Raw genomic sequence first — 13,276 nt, 5'->3', positions numbered from 1 at the left:
GGTGATCTAGAAGCTTCTAGATCAGGAGGGGCCAGGCAACAGTGAAATCCAGAGTCCTTGGCAATTACTCTCGGAGAGTTCTTGAGGCTTCCAAGGCTCAAGACTCCCAATAACTTCATCCTGCAGGGGCTCAGGAACATCGCGAGATGTTTTAGTTATTCCCTTCAAACTCATGTAGCTTAGAGAAGGAGCTCGTTCAGGAACTAACTCATTTATGTTTCCCTAGATTCTACCTTGGTACACAGGTTACTATAGAGGTTTGTGGAAAACTATCCAAGCCTCAGTTTTCCCTTCTCTTCCAAAGTTGCCACGACCTGGGTTCATTACATCTTCTCGGGCCCGCACCTGAGGTGCTTTGTAGGACGGATGGGAGTGTAGGAAGCAAGCCCTCCTGGACACTCAGAACATCTCCCTTCTTCTCCTCCAGGTGACTCCCCTTCCTACTTTCCAAACAACTTTCAAAACTGACCTCCTGTAGAAAGATTTTCTGATGAGTTCTCGTCCTAGTGTCTAGTCACCCTGGCATTTTGAGATCATCTAAGCCTCCTTGCTTCCCTTTTGGGGCCATGGAGGAACACTGCTGGTGCAAACATGCTTGTAGCATATGAAAGTCCACCAGACTATGGTGTTGGGTTCATTCTGCTGCTGAAGAAAGACGATCTGCTCTATTCCGATACCCAAACGAAGGGTTTCTGAGTACCCGCCCTCCACTGCCTTACTGTGGAAAACAGAGACCCATCCATCGGTACATCCGTTCAACAAATATGGTTGCACCTTATGGCTATGGCACTGTTTCAGGCACTGGGATCTAACAGGGGACAAGACAGAGTCCCTGTGCTCTTGGAGTTCACGCTCTGGAGGAGGCTGTCACGTGGGTAGCACGGGAAAGCGGAGTGCGCAGCCTGAGAGTAAGTGGGCGTGCTGTTTTAGAAAGGGTGCTCTAGGGAAGTCTTTTCCAAGGTGGTGACGTCTGGTCAAAGGCTTAAGGTGACAGAGCAAGCCTCAGAAATACCTGGGACCTGCACGTTGCTGGGGGAGGAATGTCAGTCCGAGATGGAGGTGGACTTGGCACGTTTGTGGGAGGAGGAGGAGGAGGAGGCCAGTGAGGTCAGTGACAGAGCAGAGGGACGGTGGTTGCATCTGCCTCTCCAACAGCGTTCACGGAGCAAGGCGGCCCCTCGGCGAGCCTTCCTGCGTCTCTCTGGGACTGGAGCAAACACGCCATCTCTTCACTTACAGCAGCTCTTCTCCAGTCTGTGATCAGAAACCTGTGGGCGCACGGCCAATGTCTTGCTACCATTTTGGGACCGCCAAAAGGGACGCCTCACCCAGAGAACTGCCGGCCCTACACTGCCCCTCAGTTTCTTTTGTCCAAAGAACTGTTATTCCCTGAACCTGCCTCAGGGCCTTGTAACCACAGTGGCATTCCCCATACTACCGTGCGGGGGGCGAATCGGAGAGGCGACCCGGGGCGTGGCACGCACTGGTGCTGCTCACTGCTTCCCCGCTGGGCTCTGCTTCCGGCCCATGGCAGACTGCCTTGAACTTGCCTCCTTCCCTGTGTTTGGGCAGGGCCTTGAAACGAGTTCTGGCTCATGAGCTCTGGGCTGGAACCCGAGTTACTTCTGGGCCACACTTTAACTACTTGTGCACGACCCTGTGGTGCTCTCCTCCCCTGCGTCGCTTCCTAGGAATATGTTTCAGATGATGTAGCTAAGGGATGGGGAAGCGCCCTCACCCCGAAGGGTTGCGGGGCCACACAGAGGACCGCCACCCAGGAGAGTCACCTGGACCTGCGGCCGATTTTGCTTGAGCAGGAAATACACCTGTTTTTGTGTTAAGGTACTGAGATTTTGGTGATGTTACTACAGCACAAGCCTAGCCTAGCCTGATAGGGAGGAGTTGATTTCCCTGCAAATTAATACATGGTGTCTTCAACACTTCTGTGTTAGGGTGTCCATAATCTTTGAAGATCCACTTTGGGCAGGTAGCATAGCACAGTGATAAAAATTACAGGCTCAGGGGTGCCTTGGGGTGGTCCATCAGTTAAGCGTCCGACTCTTGATCTCAGCTCAGGTCACGATCTCAGGGTCGTGAGATTGAGCCCCCACCTTGGGCTCCACACTCAGCAGGAAGTCTGCTTAAGATTCTCTCTCTGCCTCTGCCCACCCCCCATCCTGGGCTCTCTCTCTCAAAAAACCAGCAAAAAAACCACAGAGGTATGAACTCAGGCGCATTACTTAAACTTTCTGGGCCTCAGTTTCATCGTGAAGTGGCAATGAAAGTAATAATGCTACTTCACATAATTATTAGGAAGACTGAGTTATATTAATATATGTTAAAAAAAAAAACCTTAGAATAGCCTGGTACCTGATAATTGATCAATTAATTGTTAGATCCATTAGTTACTATCAGTCCAATCACTCTCTTCTCTGGCTGGCCATTTTGCTTTAACACATGTTGAATCAGAAAAAATGTGTATATGTTTAAGAATAAGGGGAAGGCCCTTCGTTATTTACCAGGTATTACCATTCCAAACAGGAGAGACGGTCAAAGCCACCTCTCTTTAGCAACTCTTGTAAAATGCCATATTCCGCTACTCTTCTTGCACATCAAAGCGGAGGGCTGCTTCTGTTCTGCCACTGTGTGTCGTCCTGGGCCCGCGGGCAGTCGGGGCGGAACAGTGCCGTGAAGCCCGTGGAGAGTAACTGCCCTGGCAATAAGGCACGGTTCACAAGTGTTCCCGAGACCATGTCCCCAAACTGCAGAGCTATCGGATTTAATGGAATGACATGGAGAGAACATAGCTCTAATGCAGAAGGTCGACGTGATTCTGTAATCGTCAGTGCTATCTACATAAAGGTCTCCACTGAGTAATTGCAAAATATTTTCAAAAAACAAGGGCTTTCTTCGCTACCATGTCATGTTCCAAACTTCACCGTGAAGTTTGGTTTTAACCAACGCATTATGTCTTGCGTATCTACTTGCTAAGACTCTTCCTGAAAGATGTCTGTCAACTATGTGAAACCTTCCAGTTTTTGACTCAGTTGAATTGTATCAAGTTTTTAATGATACAATTATATATGCATAATCGAGCCCTCTTTCCTGTAACTGTGGTAAGGTCTTGCCCCATTTCACAGTAAGTATCCTGGATAACTGCTGTTGGGTACCTGCTCTCCCCGCAAGCCCTCTCGAGAACTGTAAGCACTATTCTCATTTCAGAGATGAGAAAGCCATGGCTTAGTAAGAGTTTCAGAAATAGTTTAGTAGCTCAGCGAGGGTTTTAGAATTTGTAAGTAGCAGTCAGGATTCAACTGCCCAACTTCAAAGTCTGCTTTTATGAGAGCATAAACGCACGTCTAGAGTGCCTGGGTCTGAATTTCAGCTCCACCACTCATGAGCTCTTTGACAGCAGGCAAAGGGTTCAGCCTTGCGCCTTGGCTTCATCCACAAACCGACGGGCTAGGAGGAACAAACGAGTTGATAGCTATAAAATGCTTACAGCTGTGACTGACACGAGAGTAGAGTAAGCATGGTGTTAGTTGTCCTTAGCTGTTAAAAACATTGCTATAGGGGCACCTGGGTGGCTCAGCTGTTAAGCGTCTGCCTTCGGCTCAGGTCATGATCCCAGGGTCCTGGGATTGAGCCCTACATTGGGCTCCCTGCTCAACAGGGAGTCTGCTTCTCCCTCTCCCACTCCCCCTGCTTGTGTTCCCTCTCTCACTGTGTCTCTCTCTGTCAAATAAATAAATAAAATTGTTAAAAAAAAAAAAAAAAAAAAAACATTGCTATATTGTTGCCCACAATTGATAAAAATACCTAAAACTAAAAAGCCAAATAAGCTAATTATGTGCTAGGTAATTTTTGGAAAAGTTCTGGTGAGAAAGGAGAGTGCATCCCTTGGTTCTAAGAGTTACTTGTTTTCCATGAACACAGTGTTTGAAACATTGACAGCCTGAATAGTAAATATGCACTAACTATATATACTTCCCAATCAGCTTAAATGTTTCCCACGCAAAAGAACTATGTCAGTATATAATTTGAATCAATGCTGAGGTCATCAGTTTTGTTTTTACCAGTTTTAGAGAATGTTGAATTGTTTTCTATGTTGTCAGCTCAATTAGTCCTAATATTTTTGTGTCATTGTTATAAATAATTGAATCTAGGCTCGGTATTTAACCACTGGGGACAGGAAATGAATGATAAATTTGTGTTCTAGTATCACTAAAGTGATAGGGAACTGAGGTACAAATCAGACAATGTGGTAAAGCTAAATGAAGTAGAAAATGGTTTCTCTTTTGGAGAAGGCTATTAAAGATACTGTCTAGATCAGTACTGATCCATCTGGACCAGAATCACATGTAACGGATGCTCAAACTGTGGATTCTGGAGTCCAGGCCAGACCTGCTGAATCAGGCTATCGGGTAGTGGCTCAAGAAATCTAATGTTAAACTGGCTTTCCAGATGCTTTATATAGATTCTAAGTTTAAGAACCACTTGTCCAGTTTAAAACATGAACAAGTGGCTGAGAAATCTCAGGATGCTTTTCAAAATGTTTTTAGGAAATGAAAAAAAAAAAAAACACTAATTGAATGACTCGAGGACAGCTGAAGCTGTGTGTGTGCATGACACTCCTCTTCCTTCCCCCTGGAGTTCATGGTGGATGCTAGAGGTCTAGGCACTCGGACAGAGAAATACTTTGCAGTTATTACCAGGGAAAATGCTGGTGTCTAATCATATAGCTTTCTCACAGAACGTCTCATGCAGGGAGAACTCCCATAGTTTTGGCTTCATTCTCCCTTCTAATACAGTAATATCGTATACATCTTATCTTATACAATATTATCCCACTTTCTGAAACTCGGCTACTCGAGCACTTTTTTAGGAGAAAAAAGCAAGAAACTCCAAGTAATGAAAAATAGGAGACACAAAGTTCAAATCTTTCCGGGCCCCGGTTCAGAACTTCTTTTGCTCACCATTTTGACAACCTTGTTTATTTTGAATGGTTAGAGGAAGAGGAAGGTTAGAGGTAGTTTTTAGACAGCAGGAAGTGACAGCAGAAAGAAAAAGATATAGGAAATAAAAAAAAAAGCAAGACTATAAAAGGACAGTGGTGTAGAGCACTTGGAACGGAAGAAACACTCCAACACTCCTTTTATCTCAATATGTCCCCGAGGGTATCACTATACTACGGTAATCTGTACGTGTAAGTGATGAATCTTTAGGTATAATGGTAGCAAAGTTTGTGGCTTAAAACATATTAATATTTAAAATAAAAATTAAACCTCACAATTTTCAAAACCTACACTCTCAACTATGTGAGAAACACGACCAACTAGAATGTCTTAGTTTCGGTGGTTGTAGATGCCCACAGTTTTACAGCAATGGGAAGTCTAAAGTACTTTAAGTGTGCCTTTTCCCATAGAACCATAAATAACTAAAATCTCAAATGCCACCAATGTATCTGCCACTGATTCTTCAATGATAAATACACATTTTTAAAAATATTGTATTTTCATCAGTATGAAGGAAATTTGGTGATGGAATTATTGGTAAAGAAATGAAAGTCCCTGGGGCGCCTGGGTGGCTCAGTCGTTAAGCGTCTGCCTTCAACTCAGGTCATAATCCCAGGGTCCATGGGATCGAGCCCCACATCGGGCTCCCTGCTCAGCAGGAAGCCTGCTTCTCCCTCTCCCACTCCCCCTGCTTGTGTTCCTGCTCTCGCTCTCTCTGTTAAATAAATAAATAAAATCTTAAAAAAAAAAAAAAAAAAGAAATGAGAGTCCCGGAAAATTAAGAAGACCCAGTGGGAATGTCATACAGGTCTTTTCTTTAATCCCATCAAAACCACTTCCATGGAAACACGTGTTCAGGTCTGGAATGTTCCCTGAGAGCAGAGGTTGTACCTTTGCTTATAGTCTGCAATGCGTTATGCAGGTAGGTAGAAAACGGCTGGCTCACCAGGGTCATCTGTACTAACCAGGCAACTTTTCCTACTACAGGCAAAAAGGAAAAGGCCCCAATAATTCAGAATGAAGAATGATTTGTAATTTATGACTCCCAATAGGAAATCTAAGATTTCAACAGCTGAATATGATGGGTTTTTTTTCCTTCCTTCAAAAAAAACCTGGCTGATGAAGTATTTTTGAGAAGAACTTTCGCACAGCAATGCACTCTGGACCCCGCGTCAGGCAGCTAAATCATGTGCAGGACTTGTGTCTGAAATACTCTCTTTATCTGGGTTTGCCCCAAACCAGCTTGCCACAGAGCGTAGGACAGGACTCTTTTCTGGTCATTTCTCTCTGTAAAGTCAACAGGATGTCCGAGATGCTTTGAGGGCATCTTTAGAAATACGGTTATTATTTAGAATTCCCTTGTGGAGAATCCTGAGCTCGGAAGCCAATTCAGTTTCCTGGAAACTGGCAACTTGGGTGTCAGGTCACCAAAGCCGGGTGTGGGTTCCTTAGGGCAGCCCTAGGTGGTGCGAGTCTGTCTACACTGTCCAGCACAGAGCAACAGGTCTTTGCAGTTCTAAAGAGCCTACTTGACCTGGGGACAATCCGGCCCAGCAGCACACTGTGGCAAATAGATATAAACAGGAGCCATTAAACCCCTTCCCTCAAGTAATATACACCGTTTGGTATAATAATCTCTGTTACACCCTTATCTTTTTGAATATCCCCGATTATCCCATTTTGTTATAGTCATATTAGGGTAAAAAGGAAACACATACACAAAGAAGTCTGTTTTAACCTGAAATAATTTTGTTGATATTTGAATTGCTTTCAGTGGGACATTTGCTTTAAACCACAAGGTATCTCCATCTGGATTATTGGAGTACAAAATCTCTTCTCTCCCCCCTCCCCCAACCAAAACAAAGAAACAAACAAAACCCCAAGCCCACAACTCAGCTTCAAATAAGTTTTGAAGAAATGAGACTCTAAATATTTACATATGGGTCAAGAAATAAATCACAAAACTATTTACAAAAATACACAAGCTTATATGCATTAACAATTTACACCAGTTCACAAAAATATTAAAACATAAAAAAACACTATATAAATTAAAGTTAAGAACTCAAAAGTATGAGCTAAGACTTCCTAGGATGCTTCTCTCATGCAGGTCATGGCTGAAAAATCAGGTTTTGCTACCTTAGAATCTAAACTGTAAAACAACCATTTTTATTCTTTGAACACTAACAGTACTAATCAGAAAAGGAAAAAAGACCCTCTGTGCACACGGACATTAAAATATACCATTCCTGACATTTCCGTAACACACAGTACTGAAAATCACATGCCTCTAACCATTTGGAAGTAACTTTCTGACATACTTTTGCTTTCATTATTATTTCCTTACACACACTGCTCAGACAATACTTTGCCAACATAATGAATGGATGATTGACAAACAGGGCTGGGAACAGATAATATGGACTTTGCAGGCTCCTTTTTAAACTCAAGGGGCAAATTTCCAATTTACAATGTATGCATCTATTGCTGCTTCAAATGTGCTTACCTACCCTTCTATCTCCACTCATACTGATGGTCCCTCTTCTTGACAGAGTCAGCCCTAGAATTTTTCAACCTGACCCTAACTTTAAAAAAAAAAATGCTTTGCCATTATAAAAATGTCCAGGCCCTATCCGTGGTACCATCCTGGGGACCTGCATGTTTAAAAGGAAACTGAATACAGTAAGCAATAAGGCTCAGATGAAATAAATAAGAAAATGGCACCTCTGGGGCTGTTAACAAAGTCTCTGGCCAGACATCCAGGGAATATTTGTTTCAATCAAACCAAACTGTGACATCAGAGTTTTGCCAAAAAAATAAAATATGGAGACATGGCTATAAAAATACCAACAGAATTAAATTATGGGTTTAATGCATAAGGCAGCTCCATTTCCTTGATCATAATTTGAACATTACTGTCTGTGAAGTCACACACAAGGTGAACTGTGCTGAGTTTACCTGGCTCACATTGATCTGTCGTGCAATTTCTACCCTCCAGGATTAGAAAGGGAAAGTCCCTCAAAAAACTGAATCCGAAGTTAAGGCTGTCTCTACATACATTAAATGAAACAACTCTGGATCTTACCTAAAGTTGGTGTTTCACAATTATACCAGTAATTTGGGTCATTATTCTGTATTCAAAATATTTACCTGATATTTCTAAGCCCACAGGACATGAATAAGGTAATTGTTTTGAGGAATTAACCTTAGTATTCATAAAATAGACTTAGGTTCAGGAGTAAACAATGTGTGTGACAGTAAATCCACAAATACTAAAACTGGATGGGACTCCTTCAGTGGCTTCCTTCTGGGCTCTCAGTTACTAACGCCATCTGTACCTCCTCGTCATACCGGCTCCTTTCTATGCTCCATGCTGCTGGTGAGAACTTACGGGGCGTGTGTGATCTCAGAGGGGCAATGGGTTGCCTACTTGACACAAAGATGGTTAAGGTTAAAAAAGAAAAAAAGTTAGCGCTGCATATTCACCAAAGATCAAACTCCTGTATATAGCACCTGATGTGTTTGTGTGCTAAAAGGAAGTCTCCTATCAGGTTCCCTAACACTGTGACTCTATGTGCGTTGGGTTTGCATGTTTCATGCAAAGACATGTCCACAGACCTTTCACAGGTCAGTATGTCCGGACTGCTACCATGATCTTTACTGAAGGAATTCATCTCATCAACTCTGGGGAAACAAAAGAAAATCTTATAGAGTATTTCCACATATATATAAATGTGTTCTTAAAACTTTTTTTCTAAATATAAACCCTTAAAATGAAATCACATGATTTTCTTTTAAATAAAAAAAAAAAGAACTGGCATGAATCCTAATCTTTATACAACTTCACAGCAATAATAGCAGCATGAATTTAGCCTCTTAAAAGATTTCTTCCTTTGCTCTAAAGTTAATTCCAAGTTTTAAAAAGCCAGAGCAGCAATCATCCAGTAAATGGAATGAAATTCTCCTAGTGTCTTCTACAAACTGAGCTTTTAAAACATGTGAATGTATAAAACTCAAGTATTATTGAGAGTTATGGAATGCAGTGACAATCTAAACTCGTTTGTAAATACAGGACGGCCTGGTCGGTCTGGTGCTGATGTGGTTGGGGGAGGGTGGGCTGCTGAGAAGACGGAGTGGAGTCAGGTCAGACAGCTGTCTGACCGGGAACGTGACTTTCAAAAGGAAGTCCAGGGTATTCCACATGTGTAACAGGCCCACAGGCTTGTAAGGACTAGATCTGAAATGCTGGTGTAAAAATGGCAATTACAGTAAGACTGTGAGCACACGGCACAAGGGTCCCTTAGGACGCACACGGTCACTGCCCGGGATTCCAACTGCTGAGATGGGGCAGTGCGCTGAGTGTAATTATTGCAGGGGCTTTCAGTTTACTAACAAATAATACATAGCTACCTGAAGAGTTCCCAAGAAACCTGTACTCTGGTTCAGAAACAGAAATCAACATGTAAATTTGTAATCATGATAAATTATGGGTATTTATCCAGTCAAGTCATGCTGGGTTTTCTTTTTCACCCCAACTGGGGGAAGAAAAAAAAGTTGCTTTAGAACAAATGGCGTGAAATGTTTTACTAGGATTACAATTTACCAAATATTATTGAGGAAAAAAATAACTGAAGGCAGGCAACACGTTAGAAGCACTTGACAGGGTTTTATGGTGCTACCGAAGTTCATGGACTTCTGCCTAAGAAGTTTCTTTACTCCTGACTTTAGAAATCCCTTCTGCAGTTGACGTCAGCCTGCCCACTGAACTGCGAGGAACGACTTTAAGAAGTAAGAATGTAAAGAACATGGTTCAGCCTGGATCTAAATGGCCTGGCATTTTATGATGGCTCTTTATTGGATGCTTAAAGTCTTCATTCCTTTATATATTTTTAATTATAATGTGCTAATTGTCTGAGAGATTCATCTGAAGGATCAGGGAGAAGTTCTTCTCCACTCTAATTTAACGCATGAGACCCTTCAAAGTCAGGGAGAACGAAGTGACAAAAACCGAGTGTCGACCTGGGCAAGCTGCATGGCTACTGAGAAAGTTAGTAGAAATGCAACAGAAATGCAAAAGCCTACCAGGAACTAGACATAAACCGCTCTGCGCTATGTAGCAAATACTAAGAAGGACAAAGTTAAATTCAAATTCGGTTAAAGGCAGTCCTCAGGCTCTGACAAATTAGCCCCATATGGCAAGTATGGTCTGTGACAAATTTCTTCACTAGGTTTTCAACACAGTGCTTTACAATCATTCAGATCTCTTTAAATGACAAAAATCACAGTCTAGAGATGGTAATGAAGCAGGGAAGGGGAAAAAGATGGTGATTTTTCTTGTTTTGATTTTTTTTTTAATGTGGTCGGGGGGGGGGATTGTAGCTTTTTTTTTTTTTTTTAATCTTTTTGGTTACTGAAAAAAAATAGAACAGTCCACTGTCCAGCAGAGGCTGCTTCATCTCTATTGCTCCAGGGCTCATTCTGCATGGATCTGTGTTTCAGGGTGCTGCAAAGACAACTCTGTGGGCAGGAAGGCCCCCTGACCCAAAGCTGTAGCATAAGTCCTGTTTTGTGGGTGGGGAAAGCCAGGGGCCACATAGGTCCCCATTGCTCCTCCTCCAAAGCCTCCTCGCTGGTGCTGGGGTGGGGAGTGGTAACCCTCCAGGTTATCATACTGGGACACAACAGTCATACTGCTCTGGCGCTTGCCATGTGTTTGGTATTGGTACAGAACACCGGGGTCCCTCTCCACATTCTGAGTATGATGGAGTTTCAGGCTGTGACTCCTCTCCGGTTTCGGGGGTGGGACTATTGACTGGGGGAGGTGTTCCTCCTCCTTGTAGCAGTCTCTGGAGTGTTTCTCTGGGGCAGGAGGCTGCCTAGCCCGAGGCCTCTCCAGCTCTTTGGAGAGCCTCACCTCTTTGTGGTTCAGTCTGAGAGACTCCTGCCCCGATGGAATATATTTCCCTCCAGAGTTATGGTAGCTGACTGGCTCAGAAGTGTCTGGAATCCCTTTGGGCCCATAATCTAACTGGCCGGCTCCTTGCGGGTAAGGTGGCCCATTTTTTGATTCACATAACTGCCTATGGCTTGCTTCCTGATGTGCCCTGTGCTCAGGGAGACTACAACCCATGTCGTGAAGCTTCCTGTTCCTGAGGCTACTTTGCTTCTGAGGGAGAGTCGGTTTCTCTGACTGTCCATTGCCATATCCTCCGTGGTGGTGGGCTCTATCGAACTCTGGCTCTGGATGCTTCCTATAGAAGCGGTCCTCTCCCTCAGGACTGATGGCCTTGGCTGGATGCCGCCCCTCCTTTCCTTCTGCCACCGTGAGAAGTCCAGTTTTCCCAGGATCTGATTTACTACGGAGGTGGATGACATAGATCCCACCCAAGTCATCTTGCACGGCTGGGGTCATGTTATCATACTGGGACATAACAGGCCCTTTCACCTTCTGCCGAGCGCGGCTCTCTCTCCGGATGGATTGCATGCGGTATTTTTCCATGTCCTCGAGATCCCATGATGTGTACGTGTGCTTTACGTCAGCAGTTGGAGGCATGTTGACTACATTATGGTCATTACCAGAGAAGTAGCCAGTCATGTTGGCCCGGGGACGTGGGAGCAAACCAGCATAACTGTACAAGTTCTTTCCTTGCAGCCTAGGATTGTAGAAGGCAAAATCGCGACTGGGTAGGCGGTGAAGGGGCCTCAACTGTACTGTGCCGTAGGCATCCACGTCACACAGGGCTCCTTCTGGACTGTAATAGGAACTAGAAGAACTGGAGTATGGGCTGTACCGGTAGTGGACCCGACCATTCTCAAAGTAAGGCTGAAGCTGAGTGACGTGATAATCTGAGCGGGCCTGCGAGGACTGATACGGCTTATACTGGTACAGGGGTCTTGGGCAGTAGGCTGGTTCATCATCTGGGGGAACTTCTGTCCGGGAAATGGGAACAGAGCGAATCATGGAAGATGGAGGGGCATGGAGAGACTGTACCCTCCGGATGGTCGGGTACGGGGGAATATCTTCAGGGTAACAACTACTCCTAATTGTGGAGCCCAGAGAAGATACATACTCAACTCGGCTGCATGGTTTGGCGTGGTGTCCAGACGCATTTCTTCCCGGGGCCACGTATGTGTTATAACGAGGTCCCATGGAGGCTGGTGGCTCTGATCTGGAACCATACACCTGGTGTTGCTCCAATTTATTATGATGTGGAGGTACACTCTGGGGACGGTACTGGCAGTTTGGATTCATACTGAAATGCAAACAGTTTTCTGGCCCAAAGGGTTCAGTGGTGACATCAGGCCTAGCAAAGGTGGAATAAGTCGTTTTCTGCGAAGCATGCTTAGGTTGTGGGACGGGCAGTGGTAAAGGCAGAGCGTCGTCCACAGAGGCTGAGGAAGCAGTGACAAAGGGATGATAGCCGGAACTGCTGAGGGCGTCCACACTGCTGGAGTGTATGGCTGTGGCCATTTTACTCTCCATTGTCCTGGTGGGGGGAACCGGTGTGGGAAAGCCACAGGACGAGTACACGGGGACGGAGTCGGCACGCAGGGGCAACGGTGGGGCCCTGGCACCTTCCCGCACCTTTTCAGGAAGGCTTGGCTGGAGGGCAGGACCAGAGACGGGACACTGGGCCGCTGCACCATCACTGCCCAGGACAGGTGCGGGGTCATCCATGGCTCTGGGGTCAGGTGGTCTCTCTGGAGCTGGGACCACTTGCACCTATTGGAAGACGATCATATCATGAGCTTGTTTCCTATGCTCCCCTCTGTGGAATCAAACACTATTCAACCTATAACCCACGAGTTGAGGCCATCTGGGTAGCAGCTTAAAACTCCCCAAGCCACGTGGTCGCACTGGACACAATAGTCTGCCCTCACCACCAGGAAGCGGTCTGTGTGCCACCACCTGGTAGGACAGCCATGACCATCTCCGGGAGACTGTTCTACTTTGCGACGTGAGACGTCGTTTAAACGTGAGATGAGGTTGCCTATGGCATTATCTTAGCATGCAGACCAAACGGGAGGTTTAAAGTACAGTCAAGCTTAAAAATACACACCTAGTCTGCCTGTCTAGCTTGGTCTCAACACCAAGAACATTCTGTTAAACAAAAAGAGATTTGTGAAGTGACTCACGGCTATACGTAGTGAGAAGTGTGAGCCCCCTCCAATCTAGGGAAGAGTAATGAAGTCACTGGTCTGATTCAGGGCCATTCAAATCAAGCGCTTACTGTCTCTCCCCACCTTCTACTCCACCCTGG

General features: G+C 44.9%; 1 protein-coding gene across 1 annotated transcript in view; it reads right to left on the bottom strand.

Moving 5' to 3' along the window:
* Positions 1 to 6,742: 6,742 nt before the first annotated feature.
* Positions 6,743 to 13,276, bottom strand: part of ARHGAP32 (Rho GTPase activating protein 32) — a 158,254-nt gene continuing 151,720 nt past the window's right edge. Inside the window, exon 22 of the mRNA XM_081797347.1 lies at positions 6,743 to 12,738. Within this exon, the coding sequence (XP_081653473.1) occupies positions 10,489 to 12,738 (2,250 nt within the window). The 3' untranslated portion in view covers positions 6,743 to 10,488. The remainder of the gene's footprint in view (positions 12,739 to 13,276) is intronic.

This window comes from Leptonychotes weddellii, chromosome 11 (assembly GCF_054177405.1).
Source record: "Leptonychotes weddellii isolate Sample4059 chromosome 11, ASM5417740v2, whole genome shotgun sequence".
Lineage (NCBI taxonomy): Eukaryota > Metazoa > Chordata > Mammalia > Carnivora > Phocidae > Leptonychotes > Leptonychotes weddellii.
The sequence above is the reverse complement of the archived record's forward strand: the minus strand, read 5'-3'. Positions and strand labels throughout refer to the sequence as shown.